General features: G+C 63.6%; 1 protein-coding gene across 1 annotated transcript; it reads left to right on the forward strand.

Moving 5' to 3' along the window:
* Nucleotides 1–4,399: 4,399 nt before the first annotated feature.
* Nucleotides 4,400–9,432, forward strand: LOC106978868 (spondin-2). Its single transcript, XM_027053102.2, has 6 exons — nt 4,400–4,912; nt 5,376–5,601; nt 5,852–6,075; nt 6,277–6,468; nt 6,902–7,076; nt 8,723–9,432. Exons 1-6 carry the CDS (start codon nt 4,469–4,471, stop codon nt 8,905–8,907), a joined length of 1,446 nt encoding a protein of 481 aa, XP_026908903.2. The 5' UTR covers nt 4,400–4,468; the 3' UTR covers nt 8,908–9,432.
* The last annotated feature ends 5,600 nt before the right edge of the window (nt 9,433–15,032 follow it).

Genomic DNA, 15,032 nt, shown 5'->3' on the forward strand with positions numbered 1-15,032 from the left:
TCTGGGACCCTGTGGCAGGGCCACAGCTCGGGGGGGACAGAGGATGATGAGGACACCGAGCTTGCCCAGCCCTCCGCTGCCAGCCAGGCCCGTCCTCGCGCAAACACAGACTTCTGGGAGCCCCTCACATCCCTCGAGGGCCAGTGTGAGCTGCACAAACCACGGCCCCCACCCCGGCTGCAAAGGGCTTCACATCTGCCCCAAGTCAACCCTCAGCAGGGAGGTCCCCCTGGACTGTCCGTCCCGTGCTTTAGGCCAGCTTGAGCTACAACAGGCACCTGAGGTGGGGGTCAGGGGATAAGGTGAGCCTGCTGCAGCCATTTAGAGTGGAGGACAGACAAGCCTGGGGAGTCAGGTGCACAGAAGACCACCCTGCCCCTGGGGCAAGTGAGGGCGACCACAGAGAGCACAGGAGGTGCACACAAGGACCGGGAGGGGTTGAGCGGTGCAGACAAGGAGGGGGAGGGGTGCAGACAGGGAGGGGAGGGGTGCAGACAAGGAGGGTGGGGGGTGCAGACAGGGAGGGGAGGGGTGGAGACAGGGAGGGTGGGGGTGCAGACAAGGAGGGGGAGGGGTGCACACAAGGAGGGGAGGGGTGCAGACAGGGAGGGGAAGGGTGCAGATATGGAGGGGAGGGGTGCACACAAGGAGGGTGGGGGGTGCAGACAGGGAGGGGAGGGGTGCAGACAAGGAGGGTGGGAGATGCAGACAAGGAGGGTGGGGGGTGCAGACAGGGAGGGGAGGGGTGGAGACAGGGAGGATGGGGGTGCAGACAAGGAGGGGGAGGGGGTTGCAAACAAGGAGGGTGGGGGTGCAGACAAGGAGGGTGGGAGATGCAGACAAGGAGAGTGGGGGGTGCAGACAAGGAGGGGGAGGGGGGTGCAGACAAGGAGGGGAGGGTGCAGACAAGGAGGGAGGGGTGCAGACATGGAGGGGAGGGGTGCAGACAGGGAGGGAGAGGGGTGCAGACAAGGAGGGTGGGAGATGCAAACAAGGAGGGGGGGTGCAAACAAGGAGGGGGAGGTGTGCAGACAGGGAGGGGAGGGGTGGAGACAGGGAGGGGAGGGGTGGAGACAGGGAGGGGAGGGGTGGAGACAGGGAGGATGGGGGTGCAGACAAGGAGGGGGAGGGGTGCAGACAAGGAGGGGAGGGGTGCAGACAAGGAGGGGGAGGGGTGCACACAGGGAGGGGAGGGGTGCAGACAGGGAGGGGAAGGGTGCAGACAAGGAGGGGAGGGGTGCAGACAAGGAGGGTGGGGGGTGCAGACAAGGAGGGAGAGGAGTGCAGACAAGGAGGGTGGGAGGTGCAGACAAGGAGGGGAGTGGGGTGCAGACAAGGAGGGGGAGGGTTGCAGACAGGGAGGGGAGGGGTGCAGACAGGGAGGGGAGGGGTGTAGACAGGGAGGGTGGGGGGTGCAGACAGGGAGGGGAGGGGTGCAGACAGGGAGGGGACGGGTGCAGACAAGGAGGGAGAGGGGTGCAGACAAGGAGGGTGGGAGGTGCAGGCAAGGAGGGGAGGGGTGCAGACAGGGAGGGGAGGGGTGGAGACAGGGAGGATGGGGGTGCAGACAAGGAGGGGGAGGGGGGTGCAAACAAGGAGGGTGGGGGTGCAGACAAGGAGGGGAGGGGTGCAGACAAGGAGGGTGGGAGATGCAGACAAGGAGGGTGGGGGGTGCAGACAAGGAGGGGAGGGGTGCAGACAAGGAGGGAGGGGTGCAGACATGGAGGGGAGGGGTGCAGACAGGGAGGGAGAGGGGTGCAGACAAGGAGGGTGGGAGATGCAAACAAGGAGGGGGGGTGCAAACAAGGAGGGGGAGGTGTGCAGACAGGGAGGGGAGGGGTGGAGACAGGGAGGATGGGGGTGCACACGAGGGGGAGGGGTGCACACAAGGAGGGGAGGGGTGCAGACAGGGAGGGGAAGGGTGAGACAAGGAGGGAAGGGGTGCAGACAAGGAGGGTGGGGGGTGCAGACAGGGAGGGGAGGGGCTCAGACAAGGAGGGTGGGGGGTGCAGACAGGGAAGGGAAGGTGCAGACAAGGAGGGGAGTGGGGTGCAAACAAGGAGGGGGAGGGGTGCAGACAGGGAGGGGAGGGGTGCAGACAGAGAGGGGAGGGGTGTAGACAGGGAGGGTGGGGGGTGCAGACAGGGAGGGGAGGGGTGCAGACAGGGAGGGGAGGGGTGCAGACAAGGAGGGAGAGGGGTGCAGACAAGGAGGGAGAGGGGTGCAGACAAGGAGGGTGGGAGGTGCAGGCAAGGAGGGGAGGGGTGCAGACAGGGAGTGGAGGGGTGCAGACAGGAAGGGGAGGGGTGTAGTCAGGGAGGGTGGGGGGTGCAGACAGGGAGGGGAGCGGTGCAGACAAGGAGGGTGGGTGGTGCAGACAAGGAGGGGAGGGGTGCAGACAGGATGGGAGTGGTGCAGACAGGGAGGGGAGGGGTGCAGATAAGGAGGGGGAGTGCAGACAAGGAGGAGGGGGTGTGCAGACAAAGAGGGGGAGGGGTGCAGATAAGGAGGAGGAGGGGTACAGACAAGGAGGGGAGGGGCTCAGACAAGGAGGGTGGGGGTGCAGACAGAGAAGGGAAGGTGTAGACAGGGAGGGGGAGGGGGGTGCAGACACAGAGGGGAGGGATGCAGACAAGAAGGGGGGGGAGTGCAGACAGGGAGGGTCAGAGTGTGGAGACCTGACCAATAGCCATAGTCCTGAGCCCCACTGCCCTGAACCAGTTAAGGAGTGACTGACCGGGAAGGACCCTGCATTAGTGTCAACCAATTAACCAATCCCTCACCTAGTAACAGAATCGGATCTACAGAGGTATCCTGTCTGCCCCGCCCCCGCATCCTTGGGGAGTTGGGCTTTGTCATCAGAGTCATTTCTGTGCCCCCAGGTGCCCTTCCAGTGCTCATGAATGGATGACTCTTCCTTGGTAAGGGTGGGGTGGGGCTGCCTCAGCAGGGGTATCCGTCGAGGGGTCTGTAGGGGCATCTCCGGAGAAAAGGGACACAGGGTGCCCAGGTTTTCAGAGGAAGAGTCTGGCAGCAGAGGGCCCTGCAGCTGATTCCCTACAGGCCGGGCTCCCCCCCAGGCCCCACGGAGGCCAAGGGGCCACAGGTCATCTATCCTCAGCCTTCTTCTATGCCCCTTCCCACGTGTCCCATCGTGCTCTTGGGAGGCAGGCCACTGCAGAGGGAGGGAGGCCCTCCCAGCAAGCCAGCCGGGGGCCCCGGGGGCCCCGGAGCCCTCGGGTCGGGTCTCCCCGCTGCACATCCCCGGGGTGGGGCGGGGGGATCCCTGGGTTGCAGAGGCCTTCCACGTGGCGCGGGGGTGCTGGGACAGGAGGGCAAGCCCGAGGCCACCGCCTCCGCTGGACAGCGCGTGAGCAAACCACAGCAGGAGAGACTCGACCCTGCGCTGTCTGTGGCTTCCTCTCCTGGAACAGGCCGCTGCTTCTCAACCCGACCTTGGGTTCGGTTCCGTCCCACAGGTGCAGGACCCTCCCGAGGCTGCAGGGCCTGTCCTCGCCCAGCCGGGCTCTGCACAGAGCCACCCAACACCGCGCGTCCGGTCGGCGGAGCGGGGACACGTGCAGCAGGCCAGCTGTCCTGCAGGAGAGCCAGGCGCAAGAGGGTCTGTGCCAATGGAGAACCAGGCCGCTCTTCTCAAGCAGGTTCTCCTTCTGGAAAGTAGAGTTGTTTTCCAGGAAACATCATGGCGTTTACGTTAATGTATTTCATCTGTACTCGAATTAATGCAGATTGTGAACCTTTTGGATGAGTTCAAATGTGGTAAGCACGGACAGCACGGACAGATACAACCCACGCAGAGAGCAGCTCTCTGGGTTCTCAGCATTTTTAAGAGCGGAGGGGGTCCCGAGACCAAACAGTTTGAAAACCAGAATTAGAATCTGTCTTTGGCCTGAGGACCTCCATTTTCCGTGGGCATCGGGCTGCCTCTCTGTGGCTGTGTTATTTACTTGAAATACAGGTTAGGTCATTCGTTTTTGTTTGCATTCTATTCTGGTTGATTCTATTTATTCCATCCCTCCCCACATGTGTGAAATATTAACAAGGTTCCAAAAAGCTTTCTGTTGGAGCTCAGACGCCCCCTGGGCGTCCCCACAATGCTGGCTCCCCTTCTGCTCCCAGGCACCTGACAAGGGCTCTACTTTCCTGACAGCGGGCAGTGACCACCTTCAGAGTCTGTTAGCCAGGCACCCCCGTGGGCCGCCTCCCTGCCCCAGCCGGCCTTTCTGGAAGTGGGACCACCCTTCCCACGGGGTTGACTCCCCTCTGGAGGGAGGGCATCAGGAGGCCCCCCCCTCTCCCCCCCGCCAGCGGTGTGGACAGCGGCCTTGTACTCTGACGGGCTGTGTTCACCAAAACGCAGAGCCCCAAGGCCAGGGATCCCCGAGCTGGGAGCCCCCACTTCTCCAGCCCCTCTCCGGCAGGCACGTGGACTAATGTGGGGCCAGGAATGCGGCCCCTCAGGTCCCCACCCTGCCCTGAGGGTGTAACACGCTGGCCACCCCCGCCCCCCACCTCCACCTCCAGGGAGACACTAAGGAGGGTTTGTTGGGAAGGGGGAGCGGGAGGGAGAGGAGAGGAGGGCGGGGAGGCGGGAGGGAAAGACAAAGAAAGGGGTGCGGCAAGTGGCAGGCGCCCGCGGGAGGAGAGTGACCTCAGCGCCAGAGAAGCATCTGCTCAGCCTCAGAGCGAGGGCGGGCCGAGGTCGAGGCGCCCCCTCTCCCCTCTCCCCTCTCCGCGGCAGATCTCTCTGCGGCTCCGCAGCTGCGGTGCAGGGCCCGGGCCTCACCGGCCAGCCGGGCGCTGTCCTGCGTGTGAACTGCAGCTCGGGGCTCCTGCCGCGACCATCCGCTGCCCGCACCCCCGCCACCCGCCCTCCGGCCGCGCCTGCTGGGTGAGTACTGCGTGTGCGTGCGCCTCTGTCCCCATCCGGAGACGCCGGGCCTCCGGGCTCCTCCCCGGGTGCAGCAGCTAGCAGCACCCTAAGACGGAGGCGTGAGTTTGCTGTATAGTTCTGGGCGCAGCGAGCCCAAAGTTTCCCCTCCCGGCTCCCGGGACTCCCTCTGACGGCAGCCCTGAGGAGTGGCGCTCGGGGATCCCCGCGGCTGCAGAGCGGGCTGCTGGCGCAACCCAGCCCGGGCTCCAAACCTGCCAGGCGCCCGGCCTCCCGTAGGGGCGCCCGGAATCCGCCTGTAACCGGACACAGCTGCTTTCGGGGATGGGGTCTGAGCCTGAGCCCGAGCCCCGGGGTGGGGCAGCGGGCAGGGATACTTGGGGGGGGGGGGGCGCTGCACTCCGGAGGTCCCTGCTCCCGGGACCAGCGGGACCGGCGTGCCGGGTTCTCCCTCCGCTCCTAGGTCATGGGAGCCCCAAGTCAGGCCACCACCTGGGGCAGGGCCCTCTGGGCTCTCCTCCTGGCCACACTGGGGTCCGCGGCGAGCCAGCCGCTGGGGGCGGAGTCTGTCTGCACAGCCCGACCGCTGGCCAAGTACAGCCTCACCTTCACGGGCAAGTGGAGCCAGACGGCCTTCCCCAAGCAGTACCCCCTGTTCCGGCCCCCCGCACAGTGGTCGTCCCTGCTGGGTAAGCGCAGCCCCCGCCGCCCGTTCCTGCCTGTCCAGCAGCGGCCCCCCTCCTGGAGGGGCCGGTCACACGACAGCTGCACCACACTTCGCAGCTGGCGGGGGGGGCACTCCCATCCCATTGCCTTCAGCGCCGGGCCGACTGCTGGATGGCGGGGCCCAGGGGGGGCGGCAGGGGGGGCGGCCAGAGTGGCCCCTGCGCGGTGCCCCGGTGGCCCGGCGTCGGCTCACCCCGCCGGCCGCACGCGCAGGGGCGGCGCACAGCTCGGACTACAGCATGTGGAGAAAGAACCAGTACGTGAGCGACGGGCTGAGGGACTTCGTCGAGCGGGGCGAGGCCTGGGCGCTGATGCGGGAGCTGGAGGCGGCGGGAGAGAAGCTGCAGAGCGTGCACGAGGTGTTCTCGGCGCCCGCCGTGCCCAGCGGCACCGGGCACACGTCCGCCGAGCTGGAGGCCCACGCCAGGCACTCGCTGGTGAGCCGGCGGCCGCGGGGAGGGGGGGGGCTCGCTGAGCGCCCGCCCCGCCCCCCAGGGTGTCCTTCGTGGCGGTGGGGGCTCGCTAAGCGCCCGCCCCGCCCGCCCAGGTGTCCTTCGTGGTCCCGGGGGGCCGGGGCGGGGCTGCGGGGGGGGGGTCGCTAAGCGCCCTCCCCCGTCCCCCCCACCCCGCCCCTGCAGGTTTCCTTCGTGGTCCGAATCGTGCCCAGCCCCGACTGGTTCGTGGGCGTGGACAGTCTGGACCTGTGTGACGGGGACCGCTGGAGGGAGCAGGTCGAGGTCGACCTGTACCCCTACGACGCTGGCACGGACAGCGGCTTCACCTTCTCCTCCCCCAACTTCGCCACCATCCCGCAGGACACGGTGACGGAGGTGAGGAGGTGAGGGACGGGACGAGAGCCCTGCTGGCCCTGGACACCCCCCCCCCCCCCACTAGAAGACGGCCCATCTGCAGGGGGCCCGCAGGTCGGGGAGGAGGGCCCAACCCTTCCTGGTTGATTCCCAGCCTGCGGCCTCCCACCCCCCTCCCCCCCTCCACACAGCCTGCGGCCTCCCACCCCCCTTCCACACAGCCTGCGGCCTCGCACCCCCAGAGCCTGTGCCCCGCCCCCGGTCCACGCAGCCTGCGCCACCCCTCGGAGCCTACGCAGCCTGAGGCCACGCGCCCCGCCCTCAGGAGCTAGCGGCCTTCGGAGGGGGCGGGGTTTCCTGACCCCGCCCCACCCGACGCTCCAGAGCCTGGGCCCGCCCACTGCAAGCGTGTGCTGTGGGTTCTCCTGTGCTGAGACCCCTGCTCTCCCCACAGATAACCTCCTCCTCTCCCAGCCACCCGGCAAACTCCTTCTACTACCCCCGGCTGAAGTCCCTGCCCCCCATCGCCAGAGTGACCCTGGTGCGACTCCGGCAGAATCCCAGGACCTTCGTGCTGCCCCCCCCAGGCCCGCTGGGCGGGGGCAATGAGATCACGGACAGCCTCTCAGGTGAGCCTGCAGGTGCCCGGCCGGCACGCCCGTGATCCCGGGTGCGAGTGCTCCGACTCCGGGGGGCCCCTGACGTCCCACTGGCTGCACAGGGCGGAAGCACCATTCAGGTGTGCGGGTCACGCAGGGACCGTGACCAGGCAGCCGCCAATGTGGAGCCCCATGCGTGAGGCCCTTAGGTCTCAGCTGCAGAATAACCCTTAATGGTGAGTGGCCACCGGGTACAAACAGCAAAGGGTCCTAAGGGGCTAGAAACCGCCCAAGAGTCACCATCTGTGACTCGGCAGCGACAACACCTCAACACGAGCTACTTCCCAAGGCCACGCCGGTCACCTGCACGCAACCCCTCCAGGGCCGGTAATCCAGGGACTAGGCCCCACTGTGTGCCCAGCCCACAGGACACACCCCAGAAGTCCCAACTTGAGATGAGGCGACAGGATGGAGAAAGGTGCTGAATTGGAAGCCGGATTCCTGGGGGTGATGTGCCCTTAGCCAGGTGGGGCCAGGCCACCCATGGGGTGCACAGGGGTGCAGGGGACGGAGTCAGACCAGGTCACTGCTCAGATGGGCTTAGGGTGCCCCACTCTGAGTCATATGAGCCACTGTCTGTGAGCAAACTCAAACACCAGGGTTTGAGCACTCAGTGTAGGACGACGTGGGTCCCAGGGGTTCTGTGCATCGAGCACAAGATGACATGGGTCTGGGGGCTCAGAGTGTCCAGTACAAGATTACAGGGGGTCAGAGCATTCAGTACAAGATAACAGATGGGGTTTTGGGGGTTCTGCGCATTTGGTGCAGGACAGTGGGGGTTCTGAGAGATTTGGGATTTAGTTGATTCAAACTCTAAAGATTTAACTCTTGCCCAACATTTGCAAGGGAAAGTCTTTGACACTCGTGACCGAGACCCCTGTCAGTGTTGTGCCTGTGTGTGGCCCATGTCACAGCTGACAGGGCAGGACATTCCACTAAAGGGATCTCTCTGCGCCCTCCCTGGCGAAGGGGATGGTGTGGGTGGTGAAGGGGAGCCCCCACTGCAGTCGCCTTCTGAAAGCCAGCACCGCGGGCAGCGGAGACCCCGGCCAGCCTGTGCTGCCTTCAGAACATCTCTCGACACGGGGTCCCCCCTGCCCCCAGGGGCCAGAGTTGGCCTCCCAGAGTCCCGGACAGTGGACGCAGAAATGCTCCCTCGAGGCATCTTTTTTTTCTTTTTTTTTTTTTTTTTACTTTTTTTTTTCAACGTTTATTTATTTTTGGGACAGAGAGAGACAGAGCATGAACGGGGGAGGGGCAGAGAGAGAGGGAGACACAGAGTCGGAAACAGGCTCCAGGCTCTGAGCCATCAGCCCAGAGCCTGACGCGGGGCTCGAACTCACGGACCGCGAGATCGTGACCTGGCTGAAGTCGGACGCTTCACCGACTGCGCCACCCAGGCGCCCCTTACTCCCTCGAGGCATCTTAGTGGTTTTCCCTGGGCGGTGCGATCGGTGGGTTTGTAACCTGCTCTGAACCACGCCGATAAAATCGAGCACCCCTCACGACTCTGAAGGTGGGAGCTGGTCTTGTGCACCGAGCACACGCCCGGGGGTCCCCTTCTGCCACAAAGCACCTCGCACGCATGCTCACGGCCTCTCCTGTGCTCGGTCCAGGTCCAGAAACGCCGCTGGACTGCGAAGTCTCCTTGTGGTCGTCCTGGGGGCTGTGTGGGGGTCCCTGCGGGAAGCTGGGGGCCAAGAGCAGGACTCGCTACGTCCGCGTGCAGCCTGCCAACCACGGGACGCCCTGCCCCGAGCTGGAGGAGGAGGCGGAGTGCGTCCCCGACAACTGCGTCTGAGACCAGACCCCGGGCCCCTCGACCCCACGTGGTGGCCCAGCCTGGTTGTGCAGCGGGCCAGGCGGGGCTTCGTCCGTCACCCCTCTGAGCTCCACCGCTGACACACGTGCCTTGGGCTGCTGGAGCAGGACGGCGGGAAAGGCGCCTCCTTTCCGCAAGCTTTCCTCTCGGGCGCCCGGTCCTGAGGTCCCCTCTCGTGGGTGAGTCTCTGCTGTAAACCGTGTCCTGCCCTGTTCACCATAGTTCAAGGCCATCTTGCACGCAGACGACTTGTACGTGGTGCCCGCTGGGCCACCTGCAGGAGAGCCACGCACCCCAGGCCCAGAGCCCCAAGCCACACGTGCATGACATACCTCGGACCTGCCCTCCCAGGCGCCCACACCCCTGCCTGCCCCTCTCAGCCAGGCTGCCTCGGCAGGCCACGCAGGTCAGGTGCATAAAGGAGAGCAGACACTGACCCCTCACCTTGGCGTGGTCGTATGACCGATTTCCCTGCACTTGAATAAAGACTGTTTCGTGACCGCAGGGGCCCTCGTCTCACATTTCCGGGAAGGGCCCTGGGAAGGGCACCGTGAGCAGGTACGGGGCCATGCTCCCGCCCCCAGAGTAGGGCCCCCCCACTCCCCGAGGCTTCACAAGGGCAGTACTGCGTGCCCCTGCCGGCAGCTTGTCCCTGCCCCGGACACTCACCACCAAGGCCCATGGCCTCCCGGAGATGCCCTCAGGGCTCACTGGGCACCCTCCTGAACCCTTGACTGAGGTCGCACGTCCCAACCTCATCCTACTGGCATGGATCCTCGGTGGGTCCCTGAGCCTTGGGGCTGGGCTAGTCCCTCAAGGAACAGCCAGGAGATGGGGAAGGCCGGCTCTCGGTTCCTTGGGACCAGAACATTTTTCCTCTTGCTTGGACACATGCGGAATCGGATCCAATAACCACCCACCTCCTCTCTCCTTCCCCCCATCCTGTCTATCCGTCACTCTCCCTCCCTTCCTCCTACCTCCTGCCCACACCCCCTCCTCCCCCTCCCTTCCCACCATCCTGTCTGTCCATCGCCCTCCCCCCTCCCGTCCACCTCCCTCCCCTCCTCCCCCTCCCCCCTCCCGTCCACCTCCCTCCCCTCCTCCCCCCTCCCCCCTCCCGTCCACCTCCCTCCCCTCCTCCCCCTCCCGTCCACCTCCCTCCCCTCCTCCCCCCTCCCCCCCTCCCGTCCACCTCCCTCCCCTCCTCCCCCCTCCCCACTCTTGTCCGCTGCCCCCTCAATGCTCCTGCCAGTTCTTGGTCACTACACTTCCATGTAGAAACCCTTCTCGCCTCTGTCTCTCCATTTTATCAAGATCACAGCTTCCGGCTGTCGGCCGCCTCCCCTGTCCACTCTGTCTCAGTGGCAGTCTTGGACCCCCACATGCCCAGACCTCCCGCTGACGAGCCACCCACACCCCATAGGAGCACCTAGTGTGGGACACCACACCCAGCCTTGCACTCACTCGGTGCCAACCCTGCAAACACTCTCCTCTTGTCCCCTACTCGGTCACGCTTGGCAGCCGAGGTCTCTCTCCCATCCTGGGGGTGTTTCCCGTGGCCTCCCCCTCCTCATCGAGACCTCCTGCTCCTGTGTGCCCTGCGTAGCCACATGCCTAGACAGGATTCTCCCCGTTTCCCGCTCCCAGCGTTCCTTCCGCATGGGAGACCCCCTCCGCTGCTGGCGTGGGCTCCATGTCTACCGTGCTGTGGCACCCGGGGTCCACGCTCCATGCTCTCTGTCCTTGCCCTTTAACTGACAGGAGGTCTGATGGCCCCCCCAGCCCCTCCCCCCCCCCGGCTGGCAATGCCCCGTCCCCTTCTCTCTGATGGCCGTCCCCTACTCCCTGACACCCCTGTCTGTGAGCTTGACCCAGACCCCTCCACCCTCTACTGTTGCTTCCCTCCTTGGACCCATCCTTCTCTCCAGAACAGATTTAGATCCAAACGGTCACCTTGACCCTTGACCTAGGGGAGGAAGCAGTGAAAGCAGTTGCCCGTGACCCATTTCTCCCCCAGCGGGGTGTAGATTCTCAGCCAATACCTCAGACGCTTGCTGATGCCTCAGTGTCCTGTTGAATAGACTGGGGGCATCCGCTAAGAGGGGAGACTTGCCTGTGAAATGTTCTCAGCAGATGTTCTCCGTGGACCTCTGGACACGTGATCTTGGGGCACAACCGAGATACTTCATGATCCAGCGCTTTCCAGGGGTGGGGTACCAGCCTGCGCGCCCCACCGAGAGCCCGGGAAGGACCTGGACCGCGCAAGGAGGTCCGACCTGGGGGCTGCGCCTGAGCCGCTCACGTGCTCGGCTCCCTGCGTCTCAGCCGAGCGTCTGCCCTTGGGCAGGAGCTGGCACTAGGGCTCCCTGAAATAGGCTGCGGTAGAGGGCAGGCCCACGGTGGCAGCCCGCACAGCTCGGGCACACAGCACAGATGGCCAATACCTGCTGGATGAACGAAGAACTCAATTCACTTTGTCTGTTTGGCAAGAGTCCCGATACCGAGCACCTAAAAATACTGGAGCAAATGGGACACCTCTTAGATGTAGGCGACACGTGTGCATAACGGGCTGACGAGGTGGTGGAAAGCAGGGGGTCTCTCGGAGGCCGAGGTAAGGAGTGGCAGGAGCCAGGCCGCACCTGGGACAACGCGGCTGGCCCTCCGCCCCTTTAGGCCGGGGCGTCGGAGGCTCTCCCAGTCACCTGCCCAGAGCAGGCACGAGCAAACAGGCAACCTCACGAGGGCACAGCCTCCCTTGCACTTGACTGCTGACGGAGAAGAAAAAAGTTACCTCTGACAATTCCTAAACATAAGCCCAAACTCACACCGGCATGAGGTCTGAGATTTCAGTGGAAATCTGAAAAACCCACAATCACAAGTTTTGCTTCAAGAGTCCTGGCCTTGGGGACACCCTGGGGCACTCGGAAGGCGGCAGCATAAATCTTCCCTGGACGCCTCACTGTGGACTCAGGACTCAGAGAATTCCCACAGTAACATGAACTCACAATCAAAACTCACCAATCACCTGAGAAAAACCAGCATGACCCCTAAATCAGAGGAAACCGCAAACTACAAAATCAGAACCACAAAGCCATTGATGGGATTATCATGAACGGGACATGATTAAGCATGCTGACCGTGTTCTCCAGACCCGCACTCAAAACTCAAAAGTATACCCTAGACCCAAGCCCCTCGCACGATCACAGAATTAAACCTGCAACGGTGGACTGAACACTCCAGCTAAATGACAAAGCCACGTGCCATTTGCAGGAGGCGGAAGGCCCCGCCGGGACACTAAAGGGGGGCAGACACCGCTAGAGTCCCCCGTGGCGCCCTGGGGCGGGGGGCTGGCCGGGGCCCCTCGGGTGATGCGTGTCGTTCTTTGGGGTCCGAACATCTGCTGCCCCGAGATGCTCCAGATTCCAGCGCACAAGTCAGCATGGAGAAGCCTCTGCAGAAGCCCCCTGCCGACACACCGCGGACAGCCACCCCGGGGACTCGAGGCGGCCAGATGATGGAAAATAAGCCGGTAAATAAATCCTACGTTAGAAGGTGCTCTGTGCAAGGAGGCCGTGGCCAGAAAGAACACTGCTGCTGGTGGTGGGGTGCCCTTCCAGGAAGGTGTTCAGAGGCACCCTCACTCACGAGCCCCCCTCTGAGCAGAGCCCTGACGCAGGAGGAAGGCTCGTGGTGTCCCGAGCAGGGACTCGTTAGAGGCCAAGGCCCTGCTGTGTCGGGGAGGCAGCCGGGAGGCACGTGTGGCCCGCACGGGGAGTGGCAGTCCCGTAGGAGGGCCCGGTCGGCCGGGCAGCGGGTGACTTCTGCTCCTCGTGAGGTGAAGAGAGGAGGGAGCATCCATCGCGGGAGGGCTCTGAGCAGAAAATAACTCATCGGCGTACGTTGCGTGGGGTCGTCCGGTTGTTCCGAGAGCAGCGCGTAGGGGCAGGGGCAGGATAAGGAAGAGTGAGAGACCGCCGCACTAACCCTGAGGAGAGTGAGGCCGGGGCCGCAGGGACGTGGTCAAAGTGGTAAGAGGGGGATGAAGTCCAGGTTCATTTTGATGTAAAGGCAGCAGATGCTCAGCAAGCAGCACCTAATGGTGCTCCCGGGACTGTCCACGTGGACCCCTTCGTGGCCCGTGGTCCTGCTGGGTCAGCCCAGGGAGGGGAGGGGCCGAGGGAGGGAGGGTCCTCTGCTGAGGCTCCTGTGGCATCTGCACTGCTGGAAGATGAGGTGGCCGGAAGCGTGCGCTCTGGGCTCCCAGGGGACGGCTGGCGCGGGGCCCCGGGGAGTCAGGGCGCAGAGCCCACACGTCCAGGAGAGGGGAGGACCACGAGAACGGTCCACTGTGCTCGGCAACCACAGGCCGGCGATGGGGCCGGGGCTGAGCACTCAAGAGGGTGAGGCCCTGAGAAGGGCCGGGAGGGGTCTTCCCGCAGAGAGGGTGGGCTGAGAACTGAAGTCCAACTCAGCTCCGTGTCTGCCCAGGCACTCCTGGCGGGGGGAGGGGGGGGGTCGTCGTCCTCCCACACATACTACTGCACCCTGGCCGCACCCTGAATCCCCCCTGACCTCCATCTGAGACACGGCTCCCCTTCCCTCCTCCCGCTGCCACAAAGAAGCAAACGAAACAATCAAACAATCGAAACAATCGAACTGGTCCTGGGACAAGAGGAGCTGGCCAAGTGAGGGCTTGAAGAGCTGGGAAAGGCAGGGCCCGGGGCAGAGTCAGGAGACAGCCGCCCCGGAAGTGCAGAGCAGAACGGAAGTGCAGAGCGGCCCTCAAGGTCAGCGCGTCCCTCCTCCCTCCGCATAAGGGAGCACAGAAGCAGATCTCTCTGCAGGAAGCTTCCCAGCTCCCTGGAGGGTCTCAGGCCTCCCACAAATCAAATCAAGCCGTGAGGGCAACACTTTTCACTATTGAAAACAGAAAAAAGGCCCCAAGGGGCTCATTCGCCCAAGGTCCTAGATCATGAAAGTGCCAGAAACGGCCAAGAGAAATGACCCACCAGCGAGGGATGATTAGGCACAGACATCCATCTGGAAAGAAGCCCAGCGCGGGACACAGGTACAAGGGCTCCAGATCTCGCGAGCTGGGGGTGCGGCCCCAGACATCACCCAGCGTGCAGCACACAGTCAAAGAGACGGAAAATTGCAAAAAGATACGGAAGATACGAGAGGCTCTAAATGTTTTACATGAGACGCTCTGAAGGATGTAACAGGGATTCTGGAGAAGAGATCGTGGTCAAAGAGAAAGTCAGGCAAAAGTTTCAGAAGTCACTAAAAAAGTGTCTCCAGAGCCAGAAAGCACAATATATCCCCAAAGGGACAAACGAAAGCAGCCCAAGTTCGTGCCACACGAAACCGCTGAGCCCCAGACGCAGGCCCAGCACGAGAGGACGGTGCACCTGGAAAGAAGCATCTGGTAGAAATGACAGAAACTTCTGAACAGCAGCAAAGGGAGTCAGAAGGCAGTCAAATAATACTTGCAGCCTGTTGAGAGAAACACGAAAGAGGAACCCCAGAGTTGGGAGCTCAACACCCCCTTGAAGGATGAAGGCTTTTGTGCGTCCTCAAATTAACAAGACGTGGAATCCCAAGGGAACAGCGCTGAAGGGGCCTCCCCGATGCTTCCCCACAGAAGTATCTCCCGCCCCTCTGAGGCCACATGGGCGCAGTGCTGTCTGGAGGACACGCGCCCTGGACCTCGTGCCCTCGCGTCAAAGGACTACTGTTGTCCTGCCCAGGGCACAGGCACCACGAGACAAGGGAGGATGGCAGCGTGGCACAGGCTGCAGGGGAGAAGGCTGGGATGGGAAACTGTGGCTAATTGTGGCCATTTTCAGCTCTTAGCACAGTAGCAGCTACCTATACCTACCCCCAACCGAGACGGGCAAACAGACCGTGTCCTTGAAATACTGGGGACTTGTTCTCTGATGGCTGACAGCTGCTTCTAATAACAGAGAGGCAGACACAGAGGCGGGGACCACTGTTGACGCCCCCGCCCCCTACCCCCCGTGTCGCAAGACCCTCCCGTCCAGCCGAGGAACTTTCAGGGGATGTAAAAGGTGAGCACCCATGTCTCCCAAGTCCCCTTTTACTTT

The sequence above is a fragment of the Acinonyx jubatus genome, chromosome B1, assembly GCF_027475565.1.
Source record: "Acinonyx jubatus isolate Ajub_Pintada_27869175 chromosome B1, VMU_Ajub_asm_v1.0, whole genome shotgun sequence".
Classification (NCBI taxonomy): Eukaryota; Metazoa; Chordata; class Mammalia; order Carnivora; family Felidae; genus Acinonyx; species Acinonyx jubatus.